An 18174-nucleotide genomic window follows, 5' to 3' on the forward strand; every position below is an offset into this window, starting at 1 on the left:
CATTTAACTATCATTGTAACCTTGGCATTGGCAAAGACTTCTTAGAACACAAAAAGCATTTTCTGGAAAAGAAAAAAAGGTAAATCAGACCTCATCAAAACTAAAAAATCCAACCCATCAATAGATATCACTTAGAAAATAATTAGGCAAACCACAGACTGGGAGAAAATATTTGAGGTACATAAATGGCCTTGTGTCTAGAATAGATAAAGCACTCCCACAAGTCATCAATAAACAGAAAACTCACTAAATATATGAGGAAGAGTTGAAAAGCTACATAAAAAACAAAGATACATAAATAGACAATAAATACATGAAAGGTTGCATAACATTATTAACTGTCAGGGAAATGCAAATAAAAAACACTCTGAGACATTACTTCACACCTACTAGAATGGCCCAAATCAAAAAGACTGACCATACCAAATGGTGGAGGAGACATGGAACAATTAGAAGTCCCATACATTGTTGGTCAAAGTGTAAAATGGCACTAGCCACTTAGAGAACTACCTGAAAGTTTGTTATAAAAGATAAATATATATCTTCCTACAACAATGTAATTCTTCTCCTAGATTTACCCCAAAGAAATAAAAACATGTGTGACATAAAAAACTTGTACAAGAACATTCACAGAAGCCTGACTTATAACTGTCCCAAACAGAAAACAACTTAAATATCCATCAATAGGAGAATGTATATTCCTCAATGGAACACCACTGAGCAATAAAAACGAATACCTATGCAGTAACACAAATGAATCTCAAAAACATGCTGAGTGAAAGAAGTCAAGCAGGCAAAAACTAGGCCACTGTGATATAAATCAAAAAGTGATTGCTAGGGATGGGGTGGGGGGTAAGGAGAGGTAAGAATTAGAAAGTAATTAGTTCGATAGAGACACAGGAAACTTTATAAGGTGTTAGAGATATTCTTCTTCTTTGTTTTTTTTGGGTGCTGGTTACACAAGTGTATCACATGTCAAAATTCATCAATTTTAGTATTTAGGTATATAAAAATTAAGTATATAAATCTGTGTGTTTTATTGTATGTAAACTATACCTCAATTGTTTTAAAAGTGAAAAATACCTTACTGTGATGAGTTTTAAAAACAAACTACCAATTACTTATGCTTGACATAAACTTGTTTGCAAGGTGGCTAGATAAAATAAGGGGAAAGTTGTTAGTAATAAATAGTAACACAAACTTCTTACTTGCTTTATTTGAGAAAAAACCCATAATATCTTACTTTACAAGGGAGATACATAAAACTTTGTTACATTTATCTTCTCATTCATTCACTTTCATTTTATATTTTTTTCCCCAAGATTTTATTTAAATTAAAATTAGTTAATATAGAGTGTAGTATGTGTTTCAGGAATAGAATCTAGTGATTCATCACTTACGTATAACACCCAGTGCTCATCACAAGTGCCCTCCTTAATGCCCATCACCCATTTACCCCATCCCTCCACCCTCATTCCCTCTACCCTCAGTTTGTTCTCTATAGTTAAGAGTCTCTTATGGTTTGCTCCCTCACTATTTTTATCTTATTTTATTTTTCCTTTCCTTCCCCTCTGTTCATCTGTTTTGTTTCTTAAATTCTACATATGAGTGAAATCATATGGTATTTGTCTTTCTCTGACTTATTTTGCTTAGCATAATACACTCTAGCTTCATCCATGTCATTGCAAATGGCAAGATTTCATTTTTTTGATGGCTGAGTAATATTCCATTGTATATCTATACACCATTTATTCTTTATCCATTCATCAGCTGATGGACATATGGACTCTTTCCATACTTTATTGTCAATTCATTCACTTTCATTTTAAAATTGAAAAATCTCTAATACTTAAGAAAAATCATATCCAGGACTCAGGAAAATCACATTTAAGAAATCAAAACAGGGGTGCCTGGGTGGCTCAGTTGGTTAAGCGACTGCCTTCGGCTCAGGTCATGATCCTGGAGTCCCAGGATCGAGTCCCGCATCGGGCTCCCTGCTTGGCGGGGAGTCTGCTTCTCCCTCTGACCCTCCCCCCTCTCATGTGCTCTCTCTCTCTCTCTCTCATTCTCTCTCTTTAAAAAAAAAAAAAAAAGAAAGAAATCAAAACATTTTCATGGAATTAAATTTAAAAATTTATTGCTATTTATATTTGTTTAATGTTACTTAGTATTAATGGTTCCATAAGTAGGGCTATATAGCAAATGGGCACTTTCAAGAACTACAAAGAACACACTAGAGTATCATAATAAAAGGTACAAGGACAGTGTAATTTGATAAAGTCAAATTTTAAATGTGCTTATCCCTTTAAGCAATTCTATTTCTTTGAAATTATCATAGTAAAATAATAGATCAAGTCTGTGAAGATAGATGGAATATATGTATACACACACAAATGTTAGGAAGAATGTTAGGAAGAATAAAAAGAAAAGAGAAAATTAACTGTCTATCTCTAGGAAATTGGTCAATCTTCTATAATGTGTCCATCCACTGAAAACAGTATACTTACTGACATGAAACAATGTCAATAAAAAATTAACATCTATATTTGTCTGGGGGCGTCTGTTGAGATTAAGTATACGTTTTTATTTATCATTCACTAATTCATGAAAAACAAAACCTACAAGAATATACACAAAAACATTAATAAGAGTTATTTCTGGGTGATGGGGTTTATAGATGATTTTCCATTTTTATCATTATTACCTTGTGAACTGCTTAAGTCTGCACTGCCCAGTAAAAATACAATGTGAATCATATAAGCAATTTCAGATTTTCTAGTGGCCAATATGTAAATGAAAAGTAGATGAAATTAATTTTAATAAATTTTATTTAACTGAATATATTTCTTAAACTATCATTTCAGCATGTAATCAATATTAAAATCTTTTTTTAAAGTTTACTTATTTAAGCAATCTTTACACCCAACGTGGGGCTTGAGCTCATGACCCCGAGATCAAGAGTCACATGCTCTTCTGACTGAGCCAGCCAGGCATCCCAATATTAAAATCTTAGTGAAATATTTTGCATTCTTTTTGGTACTAAGTCTTAGAAATCCAGTGTGTATCTCACAGTTACTGCACATCTCAATTTGAACTAGTAATACCTCAAGTGCTCAACAGACACATGTGGCTAATGGTTACCAGGTATGTTATCAGACAGTGAAGGTCTTCATCTTTGTAATAAGCACTGTATTTTTAATGAAAAGGCAAAGTCATTTTTTAAATAATCAGTCACTTGACTTTTCCCAAAGTCTCACACCTGAATATTACATAGTTTTTTGAGTTATTCAAACTGTTTCCTAGCATTCTGTGGGAAAATTCTGTTTTTAGAAATGAACAGGTTGGTCTGAGCTCATGGAAGAAAGATACAATACAAAAATTAAATAAAAATGGAGCACTGTCTTTCAGTATATAGGTGGGTGTACGCATAAAGCCAATTCCCTGATTTCCACTTTTTTTTTTTAAAGATTTTATTTATTTATTTGAGAGAGAGAATGAGAGAGAGAGAGAGAGAGAGAGCATGAGAGGGGGAGGGTCAGAGGGAGAAGCAGACTCCCTGCCGAGCAGGGAGCCTGATGCAGGACTCGATCCCGGGACTCCAGGATCATGACCTGAGCTGAAGGCAGTCACTTAACCAACTGAGCCACCCAGGCGCCCCTCCACATGTTTTAATAGTGAATTCCTGATGGTTAAATTCAATAAATATTAACTGATTAGCTATATATTATGAACATTATTTTGAGGTCATTTTTTTATTATTATGTTATGTTAATCACCATACATTACATCATTAGTTTTTGATGTAGTGTTCCATGATTCATTGTTTGCGTATAACACCCAGTGCTCCATGCAGAACGTGCCCTCTTTAATACCCATCACCAGGCTAACCCATCCTCCCACCCCCCTCCCCTCTAGAACCCTCAGTTTGTTTTTCAGAGTCCATAGTCTCTCATGGTTCGTCTCCCCTATTTTGAGGTCTTTTAAAGTGAGATTAAGATTATTCAGAGTATGGGGGGCGCCTGGGTGGCTCAGTTGGTTAAGCGACTGCCTTCGGCTCAGGTCATGATCCTGGAGTCCCGGGATCGAGTCCTGCATCGGGCTCCCTGCTCGGCAGGGAGTCTACTTCTCCCTCTGACCCTCCTCCCTCTCATGCTCTCTGTCTCTCATTCTCTCTCTCTCAAATAAAAAAAAAAGATTATTCAGAGTATGTTTAATCAAATAAAGAATTAAAATAACTTCTGCTTTAGAAACTTCTCTGAGTTCTAAAAAATAAGAAAAAGATCATAATCATTAGATGTATCAAACACAGGCTTGAAAAATTAAGGATTCATTCAGTATACTTTTAAGTAAACCTAAGAATTCCTATTGGAGGAATTTTCTCTCCTACTGGAAGTAAGAATTGCATCAAATGTCTCTTCAGAAGCCACACAAACAAGAGAGTGGAGTAAAATATTTAAAGTGCTAAAAGAAAAACCCACAATTCTGTATCCAGCAAAATTATCCTCAAAAGTAGATAAGTACTTTTTAAGACAAACAAATTGAATTTGTTCCCACTAGACAAGAAGCCTACATGCAGTAAGTATTAAAAATTCTTAAGAGTGAAGCAAATGATAAAAGTCAGAAACCTGAATATACTTGACAGAAAAGTGTTAGAGAAGGAATAAATAAAGGTTAAATAAAATTTTTTATTTTTATCTAACAGGTAACAGCAACAATGTATTCAGTGATTATGGCTTATAGATCAGTGAAATGAATGAAAGCAATGTTATAAGGGATGACATGGAAGAACTGGGAGTACTCTGTTATAAAGTACTTATATTACCCATGAGGCAACAGTGTTATTTGATACTGGGTTTAGAGTGACTGTAAATGTATACTGCATGAGGTAGGAAAACCACTAAAAAAATTTTTTTAGGAAATATAATTGATATGTTGAGAGGAAAGAAAATGGAATCATATAAAATGCTCAATTAAAACCAACCAAAGCTTGGGGCACCTGGGTAGCTCAGTCAGTTAAGCCCTCGACTCCTGGTTTCAGCTCAGGGCATGATCTGGCAGTCCTAATATCAAGCCCCACCTTGGGCTCTGAGCTGAGCCCAGCGGCTACTTCAGTTTCTCTCTACTTCTCCCTATACCCTTCCTCCCCACTCACATGTGCACATGCTCCCTCTCTAAAATAAATAATAAATAAATAAATAAATAACTTAAAAAGAAACACAAAGCACAAGAAGAGTGGAAGAGAAAAAAGAAACAAAAAACAAGGGCAACAAAGAGAAAATAACAATATAGTGGATATTAATCCAATTATTATCAGTAATCACTTTAAATGTAAATGCTCTAAATATACTAATTAAAAGACAGTGACTGCGAGAGTGGATTAAAAAATAGAGCCAAGTATATACTGTTAACCAAAAAAACCACTTTAATTATAAAGACACAGATAATTAAAAGCAAAGAGAGAAAAATATACCATGCTAACACTAAATGAAAGAAACCTGGAGTAGCTATATTAATTTTGGGCAAAGCATGCTTCAGGGCAAGGAAAATTATGGGGAATGAAGAGGGATATTACATAATGATAAGGAGACCACTTCTCCAGGAAAATATAACAATACTTAATATGTCTGCATTTAACAACAGAGCATCAAAATACATGAGGCAAAAGCTGATAGAACTGCAAGAAGAAACAGATGAATCCACTATTTAAGCTGGAGACTCCAACACTATTCAATCCATAACTGACAGATCTAGCAGGCAGAAAATCAGTGAAGACTCAACACTATTCATCCATAAGCTGGATCTAGTTCACACTTATAGAATACTTCATTCAACAGCAAAATACACATTCTTCTCAGGTCCATATGGAATAATCACCAAGAGAGACACAATTCTGGGCCATAAAATGCAACTTAAATTTAAAAGAAGAGAGGGGCGCCTGGGTGGCTCAGTCAGTTAAGCATCTGCCTTTGGCTCAGGCCATGATCCCTGGGTCCTGGGATTGAGCCCCTCGTAGGGCTCCCTGCTCAGCAGGGAGTCTGCTTCTCCCTCCCCCACCCCCACTCAGGATCTCTCTCAAATTAATAAAATCTTTAAAAAAGTAAAAATTAAAAAATAAAAGAACAGAAATCATGCAAAGTAAAATCAATAAAAGAAATTTTCAAAATATTTGGAGTTAAACATACTGCTAAATAACAGGGGTTAAAAAGGTCTTGAGAAATTTTTTAAAATTTATTTATTTATTTATTTGAGAAACAGAACAGAGAGAGAGAGAGCACATGAGTGGTGGGGAGGGCCAGAGGGAGAGGGAGAAGCAGACTCCCCGCTGAGCAGGGAGCCCCCACACGGGGGTTCGATCCCAGGACCCTGGGACCACAACCCGAGTCAAAGGCAGACGCTTAAACAACTGAGCCACCCAGGCGCCCCAGGTCTTGAGAAATTTAAAAAATAATTTGGAATTAAATGAAAATGAAAATAAAACTTACCAAAATTTGTGGTATGAAGCAAAAGCAGTGCTTAGAGAGAAATTTATAGCACTGAATGCATGTAAAAGTGAAGAAAAAAAGGGAAACAGTCAGATCAAACCATAAGAGCTTTATGTGAAGCCTAATTGTATTGGAGGCTTAGAGAGGTAAAAGGGTATTTTAACTTTTGACACTATATAGTGCATTGTGTGTGTGTATATTTTAAACAACAGTGTAAGTGAATATTACTTTTGCACTCTAAAACAACTTTAAATGGCTAATACATATGTTAAGAAAATTATAAAACTACAGAATGAAATAAGAACTAAATAGTAAATAAAAGAGACTTGCTTTCCAATGGGAAGCCACAATATGTCAATTCTTCCTAAATTAATCTACAAATTCAGTGCTATTCCAAATCAAAGCAAATATTGTCTGGTGAGGGACAGAGGTGGGAGGTAAGTCCTGAAAAAATACAAAGCACAGGCACATAAAAATAGCCAGAAGATACTGAAAAGGAGAGTAATGAGGGACTTAATGATAATCAAACTGTACCATCATTATAAAGCTACATTCATTAAAATTCTGTAACAGGCAAAGAAACAAACAAATGAAATAAATCGAAGAGAATGCAGAACTACACGTAAGTAAGTACATCTGGAAATTTAGTAAATAATAAAGGTCGCATTTCAAATAAATGAGAGAAAAAATTGTTCAATAAATGGTACTGGGACAACTAGCCATTTGTAAAAATATAAAGCTGGATTTCTACTATACTCATTTTCCAAAGTCATTTCCAGAAAGATCAAAGATAAGATGTTCACCATAAAAATACTAGGAAAATTGAGTAAATATTTTTGTAATTCTAAGCTAGGACAGTATTAAATAAAAAGTTGATATAATAGCAAGATTATTATATCAAACTGTACAAAACTTTGAATCCCATGCAATGACCAGAAACACCAAGTATACTTCTGTCAAAAGATAAATGACGAACTGCCAAAAAAATACTGTAATATACAGTAACTATCCCTAAAGAATTCTTCAAATAACTAAGAAAAAAAACAACCCCACAGAAAAAAAATGGTCTAAAGACAAGAACAAATAATTCACAGAAGAAATATCAATAACAGACATGAAAAGATATTTAACTTCACTAAAAACTACAAATCAAACAAGATTTTTTTTGACCAGTAAAACTGTCAAAATGGAGGGACGCCTGGGTGGCTCAGTCATTAAGTGTCTGCCTTTGGCTCAGGTCATGATCCCAGGGTCCTGGGATCGAGCCCCGCATCGGGCTCCCTGCTCGGTGGGAAGCCTGCTTCTCCCTCTCCCACTCCCCCTGCTTGTGTTCCCTCTCTCACTGTGTCTGTCAAATAAATAAGTAAAATCTTAAAAAAAACCCAAAACTGTCAAAATGGAAATGATTTTGCAATCCTAGTGTTGATGAGAATATATGGAGTTTAGAAAATGCTTTGTAGTTGTTGTTGTTTCTAAACAGCAGTATATATTAATTTTTTTTAAAGATTTTATTTATTCATTTGACAGAGAGAGAGAGCACAAGCAGGGGGAGCAGCAGGCAGAGGGAGAGGGAGAAGCAGGCAGCCCGATGTGGGGCTTGATCCCAGAACCCTGAGATCATGACCTGAGCTGAAGGCAGACACTTAACCAACTGAGCCACCCAGGTGCCCCAATACTTTTAATGTTCATGTCCTCTGACTTCATTTCTTAGAATTCATTCCATAGAATTAGTTTAGAAAGGATACATAAAAATATGTATTTGGATGTTCACTATAGCACTTTTTCTTTTTTTTTAAGATCTTATTTATTTGTCAGAGAGAGAGTGCACAAGCAGGGGGAGCAGCAGGCAGAGGGAGAAGCAGGCTCCCCACTGAGCAGGGAGCCTGATGCGGGGCTTGATCCCAGGACCCTGAGATCATGACCTGAGCTGAAGGCAGATGCTTAATTGACTGAGCCACCCGGGTGTCCCTTATAGCACTTTTTCTAAAAGCAAAAACTTGGAAAGTAAAAAAATACCTATTGTTCAGGACTGAATTATGTCTCCTTAAAAGATATATTGAAGTTCTAACACCTGTATCTACGAATGGACCTTACTTTGAAAGAATGGCTTTGCAAACAAAACCACGTTGAAATGAGGTCATTAGGACTGATATTAATCCAATAACTGGTGTCCTTGAAAGAGAAAACACAGACAGGTAGAGAACACCATGTGATTACATAGATAGAGATTAGAGTCATGAATCTCTAAAACAGGGAACATCAAGGATTGCCAGCAATGCCAGAAGCTAGGAGAGAGGCATGGCACAAATTCTCTCAGTGCCTCCAAAAGGAACCAACCCTGCTAACACCTTGATCTGACTGCTAGCCTCCAAAGTGAGCAAGAATAAATTTGCCTTTTAAGCTACCCAGTTTGTGATACTTCATTATGGTAGCCCCAGAAAACTAATATACCTATCAACAGTTACAATAAGTTACAAGAAACTCACGAAACAGAGGATGTAGTAATAAGAAGGATGCAACAGATATAAACAAACATGGAAACATATGAAAGATATATTAATATAAGTGAAAAATTGTTTCAGAACAGCATGTATATCATTTTTCAGATAAATTAAAGAAAACATCTTTCTCCCCCTCCAACTCCTCACTGAAATCCACCCTTCTCAAATACTGGCCAAGTCAAATTGGGTCAGACTACTTCCCTCTGTAATCCTGACCCGCACCAACACCTTCGTAGATGGAATTCACTCCCAAGGCCTCAATAATCAACACTCTGCAAAGGATTCCAAAAGCTCTACTCCTACAATTCCTACTATCAGGAGTTTCTGTTGTTATCTGCAATTCGCACAGCCAACTAAATATTGCCAATTTTTTCTTCACAACATTTCTATTATATAGCCTTGGCATAGCAACTAGATTTCATCTATGTGAACTTGGACTGATTGGTAGTGGCTGCCTGTAGGGATATGCTGAGTATTCAGAGACCATATCTGGACATAGTAGGAAAAAATGCTATGAGTGATAGTGGTGTCTGCCATGTACACAAAGACCATGGATTTACTATACCTCATAACCCTTTTTTTTGTTCCAGATGCTGCTACAATTCAGGTTCCTTAGCCAGGCCAGGTCAGCTAAGATAATGAATATGAAAATGTTTACTAAACTTTAAACCATTACTGAATTATTTCCATTATGAATGTAATTTCTAGTTTCCCCCATCTCTAGATCCTTCTAGCTTGACACTTTTTGAATCAAAAATCTTTCTGACCCTTTACTACTTAAGGACTAAAGCTCAACCTCTAAGTCTGAAGGTCAAGATCTTCCAAAATCTGGCCTCAATTTACCCTTCAAACTTACCATTCGTTATGTTCTCAAGCAAATATCATTCTCATTTCTAGCCAAGCCAGTCTATTCAATATTTCCCAGTACTCCATGCAAATTTTCTACTCTAAACGTACACATTTCCCTCTACTTGAACTGAGCTGCTTCCTTGTTCCTGACCATTGAAGTTCTCATATTCAAGCCCCACAAGGATGTACCAAATCCCACTGTAATCTATCTATCTTTCCTATTATTTAAATCTTTATTATGTGCTGGCTTGTGAAACACATCTTTTTGTGCATGATTTTTGTCTTCCCCAGCTAAGGTGTAAGGACTAAATCTTCCTTACTCCTTTCACGTATTCCAAGATGCTGAGAGGATGTTATGTTCTCAGTAAGTCCTCAATACTTGATCATGATGACATTTCACTAATAAAAACATAGGAAATCATCTGGGTTTCTAACTAGCTTTATGCATTACATACAAATCAATCAGCACCTTTACTATAATGAAAACTTCTTAGGCATTTAAGGATCCTCTAATATTTTATGGCAACAAAAATATTCATCATAGTAGAGGGACAATTTCACTTAAAATTTTTTATTTTGGAACCAAAGACATGATAAATAAACAACTTCACCTCTATCTTAATAATTAAAAATACTAAATAGTTTTAGCTTCTCCAAATTTAATATAAAATTTAACTTTAAAATGAAACTTGAAAAATATTTCATTGTCCAAAGGTTGCTATATATTTGGCTTATGATAATTTTGACCTCCTCATATCATTTTTAACAACATTTTATATTCCTAGGTATCTTTCATATTTCCCTTTTGTTTGAATTTATCTGGTGTTTAATGAGCACCCCTTTACAAAGACAGATTTCTACAGTAATCTTCAAAACAAGTTAAAAATAAGTTTAAAAAATCACTATGGCGGGGCACCTGGGCAGCTCAGTCATTAAGCGTCTGCCTTCGGCTCAGGTGATGGTCCCAGGGTCCTGGGATCGAGCCCCGCACTGGGCTCCCTGCTCGGCAGGAGGCCTGCTTCTCCCTCTCCCACTCCCCCTGCTTGTGTTCCCTCCCTCTCTGTGTCTCTCTGTGAAATAAATAAATAAATAAAATCTTTAAAAAAATAAAATAAAAATAGCTAAACTTATGTTATTAAAAAAAATATCACTATGGCAGAGGAACCAAGGGGCCAAGGAAACTGAGAAACCAAGAAAACTAACAGAAATCCATAGTAATTGAACTATGAAGTTACTACAAATCTTTCATTTGATTCCATCTTCTAAAGGGGGCTTTTCTAGATTTGCCTCTTCAATATTACTCTAAACCCAATTATTTGGTCTGTTTAAAAAAGGGTCACAATTCCTCTATAACACATTAACTCCAAAGTGAAACTAATGTTGCTTATTAATTTCATTCTCCTATATTGATATTAGTCATTAATCCTCCACTACTAAGAATACACATATAGATACAATAGATATGTTATGATAAATAAAAACAGGATATATTTCTGTTACATATATTTATGAATAAAGTTAAATACACCAAACATCTTCTAGTTACTAAATAATACATAACCACTTAAAAGTACTAGATTGCTCAGTCATACACCAATAAGAGTTACATTTACAGTTAACGATATATATGACTATGAAGTTGTTTTTTTTTTTTTTTTTTTTTTTTTTTAATTTTTTTTTTTTTTTTTAATTTTTTTTTTTTTTGACAGAGAGAGACACAGCAAGAGAGGGAACACAAGCAGGGGGAGTGGGAGAGGGAGAAGCAGGCTTCCCGCTGAGCAGGGAGCCCGATGCGGGGCTTGATCCCAGGACCCTGGGATCGTGACCTGAGCCGAAGGCAGACGCTTAACGACTGAGCCACCCAGGCGCCCCGACTATGAAGTTGTTTTGCTTCCAAAATCTTTACAGTGAAAGTGACCTCTGTATTAACGCTGGGTTCTATAAACTCTTAGACAGATTAACTTACAATTAATTACCTATATCTGCTCTTTTATACCTCAACTTTGAATCAGTCTCTAAAATGACCAAGTCAGTTCACTATAACTGTTGAATCTAACACTTAAACAAAAACTTTTTAAAAATCTTCTTTACCTTCTTTCACATGCTTCTCCAAATAGCCAGAACACTTCAGAAGTGGCAGGTACTCCAAGTGCTATACATACATTATAGCATTATTCTCTGAAATCCTTGAGTAAGCCCATTTTACAAATCTAGACATTAAGGCTCATATTGGCTAAGAAATTTGCCTATAAGCTAAGAATAACAAGAAACAGGATTTATAACCCAAATCTGCTAGATTCTTCTAAATCTCCTCCTATACTTATAGTTTATCCCATATGACACACACTTTTACTCACCTTTTTCCTCTATACTAGACGAGGTTGCCTTCTCTGCTTTGTATATTCCAAATCCCATAAATATTAACCTTTTTTCTCTTTCCATACTCAAGGTGAAATACATTCTCAGCCCTAACTTCCCACCAGTGCTGCCTTAATTCAGGCCCTAATCAAAACAATGATCCATCTAGGGACCTCTCCCTGTAAACCTATTTAAGAATTTAGAACAGAAACAAAGTAACTGTTGGACAGCTACTGTTACCACCTGTATTCAGCATCTGACTTAAATCATTTTGTTCTAATAAAGGAAGACTTATGTCCCAAATACAAACTGCATCAGAAACTGAAGATTTTAACAACCTGATTGAGCAATGAGAAATGCTAAATGAACTCCTAAGGAATAAAAGAGTTAGCAATTATAATTAATAAGTATTCAGTGATCTGCACACTAGATGTTATAAAAATTATAGAAAATTACATAGACATAAGGTCTAATCTCCCAAAATTATATAGGGTGAGAAAACAAACCAAAAAACTAACAAAGGAATATAAGCAAGTTAAGACAAGTACTGAGGAATCAAAAGAAATGAAGATGGTTAATAAAAATGGCTTCTTAAGCACCACTAACTCTTGAAACAAACCAGGTGAGCATGGCAGAAACAAGTAGCAGTCAACATTACTAACCTCAACCCATTTGGACCAAAGATGGTTATAGAGAGCTAGTATGAGATTTTATTTTTCCCAATCCTTATTTCTTTTTCAGGACTATATATATTAAACTTCACTTGGGAAGACAGCATATACTCTATAGAAAGTAAGTTAAATCACGGTACAACAAAACTACAAAATAAGACCTGATAATCTTTTTTTAAAAGATTTTTATTTATTTATTGGAGAGAGAGAAAGAGACAGAGATAGCGAGAGAGCACAAATGGGGAGGAGAGGGAAAAGCAGGTCCCCTGCTGAGGAGGGAGCCTGAGACAGGGCTCCATCCCAGGACCTGAGCAGAAGGCAGATGCTTAACCGACTGAGCCACCCAGGCACCCCGAGACCTGATAATCTTGTTTTTTAACTCTTAATTATTCTAAGAAAATACTACCAGCTAATGAATTGCATCAGAACTATTTCTTTTAAGCACGTAACATATACTGATTTATTATATATAACTTTAAGTGAAACCTCATCTTTCACAAAATCTGTTTTTTAAAACTGTGGCAAAATAGATTTAAGATGCACCTCTTCCATGAAACCAATCACCAACCTGTAGTCTAATATAAGGCACATTTCCATTTAGTAAAGTATGCAGGTTTCTGCATACTTTTTCTGCTGGTGGTTATACCTGTCTTTAACCTAATTCTCTTCCCTCACCCACTAAATCTAAAGGGGATGAAATCCTACTAAAGACTTTTTAATTGTCCTGGAATTTCCACCAGCAGTGCCTTAATTTAGGCCCTCATCATATCTTATGTGCACTACTCTTAAACACCTACCTGATCTCCTTTGCCTCCATTCTTACAATCCTCAATCCACCTTCTACAGTGCCTTCACCTTTCTCCCCAACTTTCTAAAAGTCATCCCTAATCTTGTGCACTAACTAGTGCAATACTTCCTCAACTGTATCCCTCTCTTACATCTATGAAATACACACTGATATCTTAACAGGTTAGAGCCTGTACTAAAAAAAACAAACAAAAAACCAAAACAAGACAAAACAGAACCCCCCAAAATCCCTTTGTTTTAATTTAAACTTAACTTACAAAATATACACCCAAGATTGAAGGGAAACATATAAACATTTCAAATATGTTTCAAGATTACCCTATCAGAAAACAGTAAACTTCATAAGCTTGCTAAAAATAGAAATGCCCCAGTTTCCCCTCAGACCCACTGAATATTATCTAGGAATTCGGGTTAGCAATATTTGTAATCTCCACAATGTTTCTAATGCATACCTAAATTTGAGAACCCAAACAGAAAACCCTCCTTGCTCCATAACAAACTACTAGTAGGCCCCCACCAAGCTGTTTCGTTCCTCTCATCAATCTGGGAGCATACTAATCTTAAATATTCAGGTATCACCCATCCTAAAATATTTTAACACATCCTCTTTTAATCTCCTAAACTTTTGCAAAAATAATAATATCTATATATTTACATACGGTCCTTCTAATCCACAAAATCATCCCACAAGACAGTATCCCTGTTTTAGAAATAAGAAAACCAATTCTACCACAGGAAGTTAAAAAAAATAGAAAACAAGAACAAAACTTGTCCTAAGTGACCAAATAAGTTTGAACTCTGGTGTGCTGACTACAAAGCCAAGACATTTTCCATTGTGAAATGCAGCATCTTACACATCACTCTGAAGTACTGACTTACTCATCAGTTTGTTTCCCTTTTGAGACACAGTAAAGCTCCTTGAGGGTAGGCATCAACCCTGATTTTGACCTCAACATTTAGTTACTACATATATATGTTGAGTCAAAGAAGGAATGCAGTTCCTCCAGAACTGGGACTATAAGTACTTCTGTTTCATTCCTTGAACTCTCAGGTAGGGCTCTGAATACACTTCTTCCCTAACAAATTTGGTCTGACTTATAAATGTTATTGCTGATTTTTTTAATGAGATAATGTATTTCACTATTATTTTAAACTACAAAAAGCTGCATAGTCAGCAAAGAAGAAAAAAGGATTGTTCAAAAAAATTAACTCTCAAGTAACTGGAGACTTCAAATATTAAGGTTAACCTTCGCAATAATTTCAAACCGTTTAAGAATGTGGTTTTAAATGACATATTCAAAAGATAAAGGTGATTAATAATAAATGACATAAAGATATAGAGCACTGAATACTGATGGCTTATTCAGCAATCCGCTGATGCTAACCAGAAAGCAAGGCTATCTTTCTCAATCACAGTATTCTTTCACATCTTTCATTTTTTTGAAACCAGTAAACATTACAGGTAAGCATAGAGAAATTAGTCAGTGTACTCGTGTTTAAATGTAATGTCCTTCCTCCCTAAAGTTAATGTGTCTGGTATGTAAAACATAACACAACTACTTCCTTTCTGACATAGACTACATAGCAAATGAAAATAAACCAGTGAAATTTTAATTTTTTTTTCATTTGCAGATAATGTTAAAATTTAAAGAGTTGGAGATTTTCCTAAATTGAAAATATGCAAAAATTAGTGCTGCTTTAAGAATCTTGCACTCTAATTATATCAAAAAGAAGTGATTATTCCTTTTGCACCACTTTTTGAAATAAATCAATAACAAGTAATAAAAAAACCCTTCTAAAACAACATAATGTAGTGAAAGTACAACAGACTAGGCATCAGGAGTCCTGGTTTTTCTAGTTCTGGTTACATCACTAAATTGCTGTGTGACTTAGGGTTCACTGCTCAGTTTTCTCGTTTGTTTAAAAGCGGTGGGGGTGGGGAGGGGACTTGATTATCTTTAAAGTTGTTTCCTAAAATATTGGTTTTAAGCCAGTCCTCCTATTTCATTCTTCTAATCAGTAAAATATGAAACACATCTGAATTAAATGCAATGATTCAATCTCCAGGAGGATACAAAAGGTTGACTCCTATAAAGTTAACAATTAACCCACAGGGTAACTTTCCGGAAATTGTCTAATACTAACTTCTTAAACAAGCAGATGTAGCCTAGTTTGACATATTTAACACTACTAAGAAAAGTTGTAAAATGGTACTGCTCTGTTGACATTTCAGTAGGGGTTTCCTGGGTTCCCGTGACACATACTGTGCAGGTGCTAACACGTAAGGAGGGGAGAAAGAGACCCAAACAGCGTTTCAACAAACTCAACCACAGTTCAACCCAGCTACCGCAGTAAGATGCAGCCTGACAAGGCCTACACCACAGAGCAGAACCTCCCCACCCCCAGAAGTGCCAGCAGCCAATGTAATGAATGCTTCCGTCAACAACACACATTCCCCTTCCCACAGCAAACTGCCTGCTCCCAACCGGCCATCTGGGGTTGGAACAGGCCGCATAGCACCAACCTAAGAATCACTCTCAGGCCCCCAAAGGCCAAGACCTACTAGAGATTGCGGTTCCCCTGCGCATGGTTGTGGGGAGAGCAGCACCTCCTCCCACCAATGAAAAAAAAAAAAATCAGTGGGGAGAGCAGAAACCAGGCCTGGGCGAGATTGCTGGAGAAATAAACGCTGTTTCTCTGCAATGGGGAGCAGTAACATTTCCTGCCCTCATTCTGAACCGATACACTCGACTTCATTCCCTCCTGGGATCCTAAAGGGGGATCAAAAACCCCATTCTGGTCCTCTTCATTCATATCTCGGCTTCATTCCCCGACCTATCCACTCCTGAAACCTCTGCCATTGTCAAAGAAGGTACCCCCGGATCAAGCAGCAGGAGGTGAAGCGAGGGCCAGTACAGAGGCCCGGTTTTTAAGATCGAGCAGCTCGTGCAAGAATAAAATCCCCTTGTGGCCTGAGAGCAAAGTTTGAACCAGCAGCAAGGGCGCAGACCCGGGCCCGGCCAGGCAGGGTTCCAGGACAGGGCTGCGGAGGTGACACTTCCCTGCTCACGGGCAGCTTCGGGAGGCGGTGTCCGCCCGCCCCGGCCCGCACTGCCCATACCCAGGGAGCCGGGCTGGCTGGAGGCCCGGCCGGCAGCCGGACCCTCCCCGCGCCGCTCCCGCCTTCTTCCCCCCTCCCACTTCCCGGCCCTCAAGCCCGACCCCGTGAGGTAACGTCGGGGACGGCGACGCGGGTCTCGGCCACTGACCACACATTTCTTGCCGAGGAAGGTGAAGAGAGACTCATTCTCCTGCGGGGTGAGCAGCAAGGACCCCACATTGGTGACCCTCCGCGGTGGCGGCGGCTGCTGCTGGCCGGAGCTCATGGTTTCGCCGGCGGGGTTGCGAGTCCAGGGCCGTCTCCCGCGAGTAGGCGAGCGCTCTTTCCCCTCTCGGTGACAGGGGTGGGAGGAGGGGAATCAGAGGCGCAGCATCTCGCAGCTCCTCGGGCGCGGGGAGGAGGAGGCCACGGGAAGGAGGAGCCAACGACGGGCCGCGCAGAGAAAGGGAAGCTCCCTGCTCCCGCCCGGCTAGGCTCTGGCCGGATGGTAGTTGTCCTCGTACTCCGGCGACTGCGCTAAACTCCCAACTCCTCCTCCAACCCTCCTTCGGCGGCAGCGGCGGCGGCGGCGGCGGCGGCGGTGGCGGCCGCACAATCCAACATGGCAGCGGGGGCGGACGAGACCACAGGACGCAGGACGCGGGGGAGCGCGCCGGAAACGCGCGGCTGCGGGCCGGGCCCCGGAGGAGCCCCCCCCAACCCCACGCCGCGGCCGGCCTCGCCGCGCCGGCCCGAGGCCCCGCCCCCTTCCGGCCGGGCGCGGGCTGCGAGGTGGGACGCGGGGCGGTGATCACGCGTGCGGGCCCCGGCCTCTAGCCTCGTTTCTGCGGTGTTTGACCCCGGCGGCAGCCGCCTGCAGAGAACCGGAGCCGCCCGCCCCTGTTGTGCGGATGCACACCTTTGCGAAGCGTCAGTGAAGACCCAGGTCTCCCCTCCCCACAATAGCTCTTATTTCTGGGGCACGGAAGCAGGACGTTCACATTGCAGGTCAAAAAGATCTGGGATCTGGAAACGGAAAACTGTAAAGAAGTGACGCGCTCCGCTGTGCTCTTCGCCGGTTTCGGTCAGAGCCGCAGGTGCCTGGGGTTTCTCAAACTTTGTCCAAACTTCAGCAGTGGGAGTGGAGGAACAAACAGGCCTCTCCCAGTATTGTGAAAGAGAGATTTTGCTGATGGATGTTAACAAAAACCAAACGCACTTAAAAAAAATTTCTACTGCTCGCCTGGAGTGTTGCGAGGGATAAATGTATTTGGAACATTTAAATTCAAGCTCTTTTCTTTGACGTGCCCTGAACACATTTTTCCCCATCTTGTGGCTTGGAAAATAAACTCCCCCTTCGCATTTTTTCTTTCTCTCAAACCCCAAAGACCCTGTTTTCTTTTTAT

General features: G+C 38.5%; 1 protein-coding gene across 1 annotated transcript in view; it reads right to left on the reverse strand.

Annotated features, from left to right (window-relative positions):
- The window catches only part of WASL (WASP like actin nucleation promoting factor), a 67234-nt gene extending 49818 nt beyond the window's left edge, over positions 1 to 17416 (reverse strand). The window contains 1 exon segment of the mRNA XM_021699287.2: positions 16938 to 17416. Within this exon segment, the coding sequence (XP_021554962.1) occupies positions 16938 to 17054 (117 nt within the window). The 5' untranslated portion in view covers positions 17055 to 17416.
- Between the last annotated feature and the right edge of the window lie 758 nt (positions 17417 to 18174).

Source organism: Neomonachus schauinslandi, chromosome 12 (assembly GCF_002201575.2).
Source record: "Neomonachus schauinslandi chromosome 12, ASM220157v2, whole genome shotgun sequence".
Taxonomy (NCBI): domain Eukaryota; kingdom Metazoa; phylum Chordata; class Mammalia; order Carnivora; family Phocidae; genus Neomonachus; species Neomonachus schauinslandi.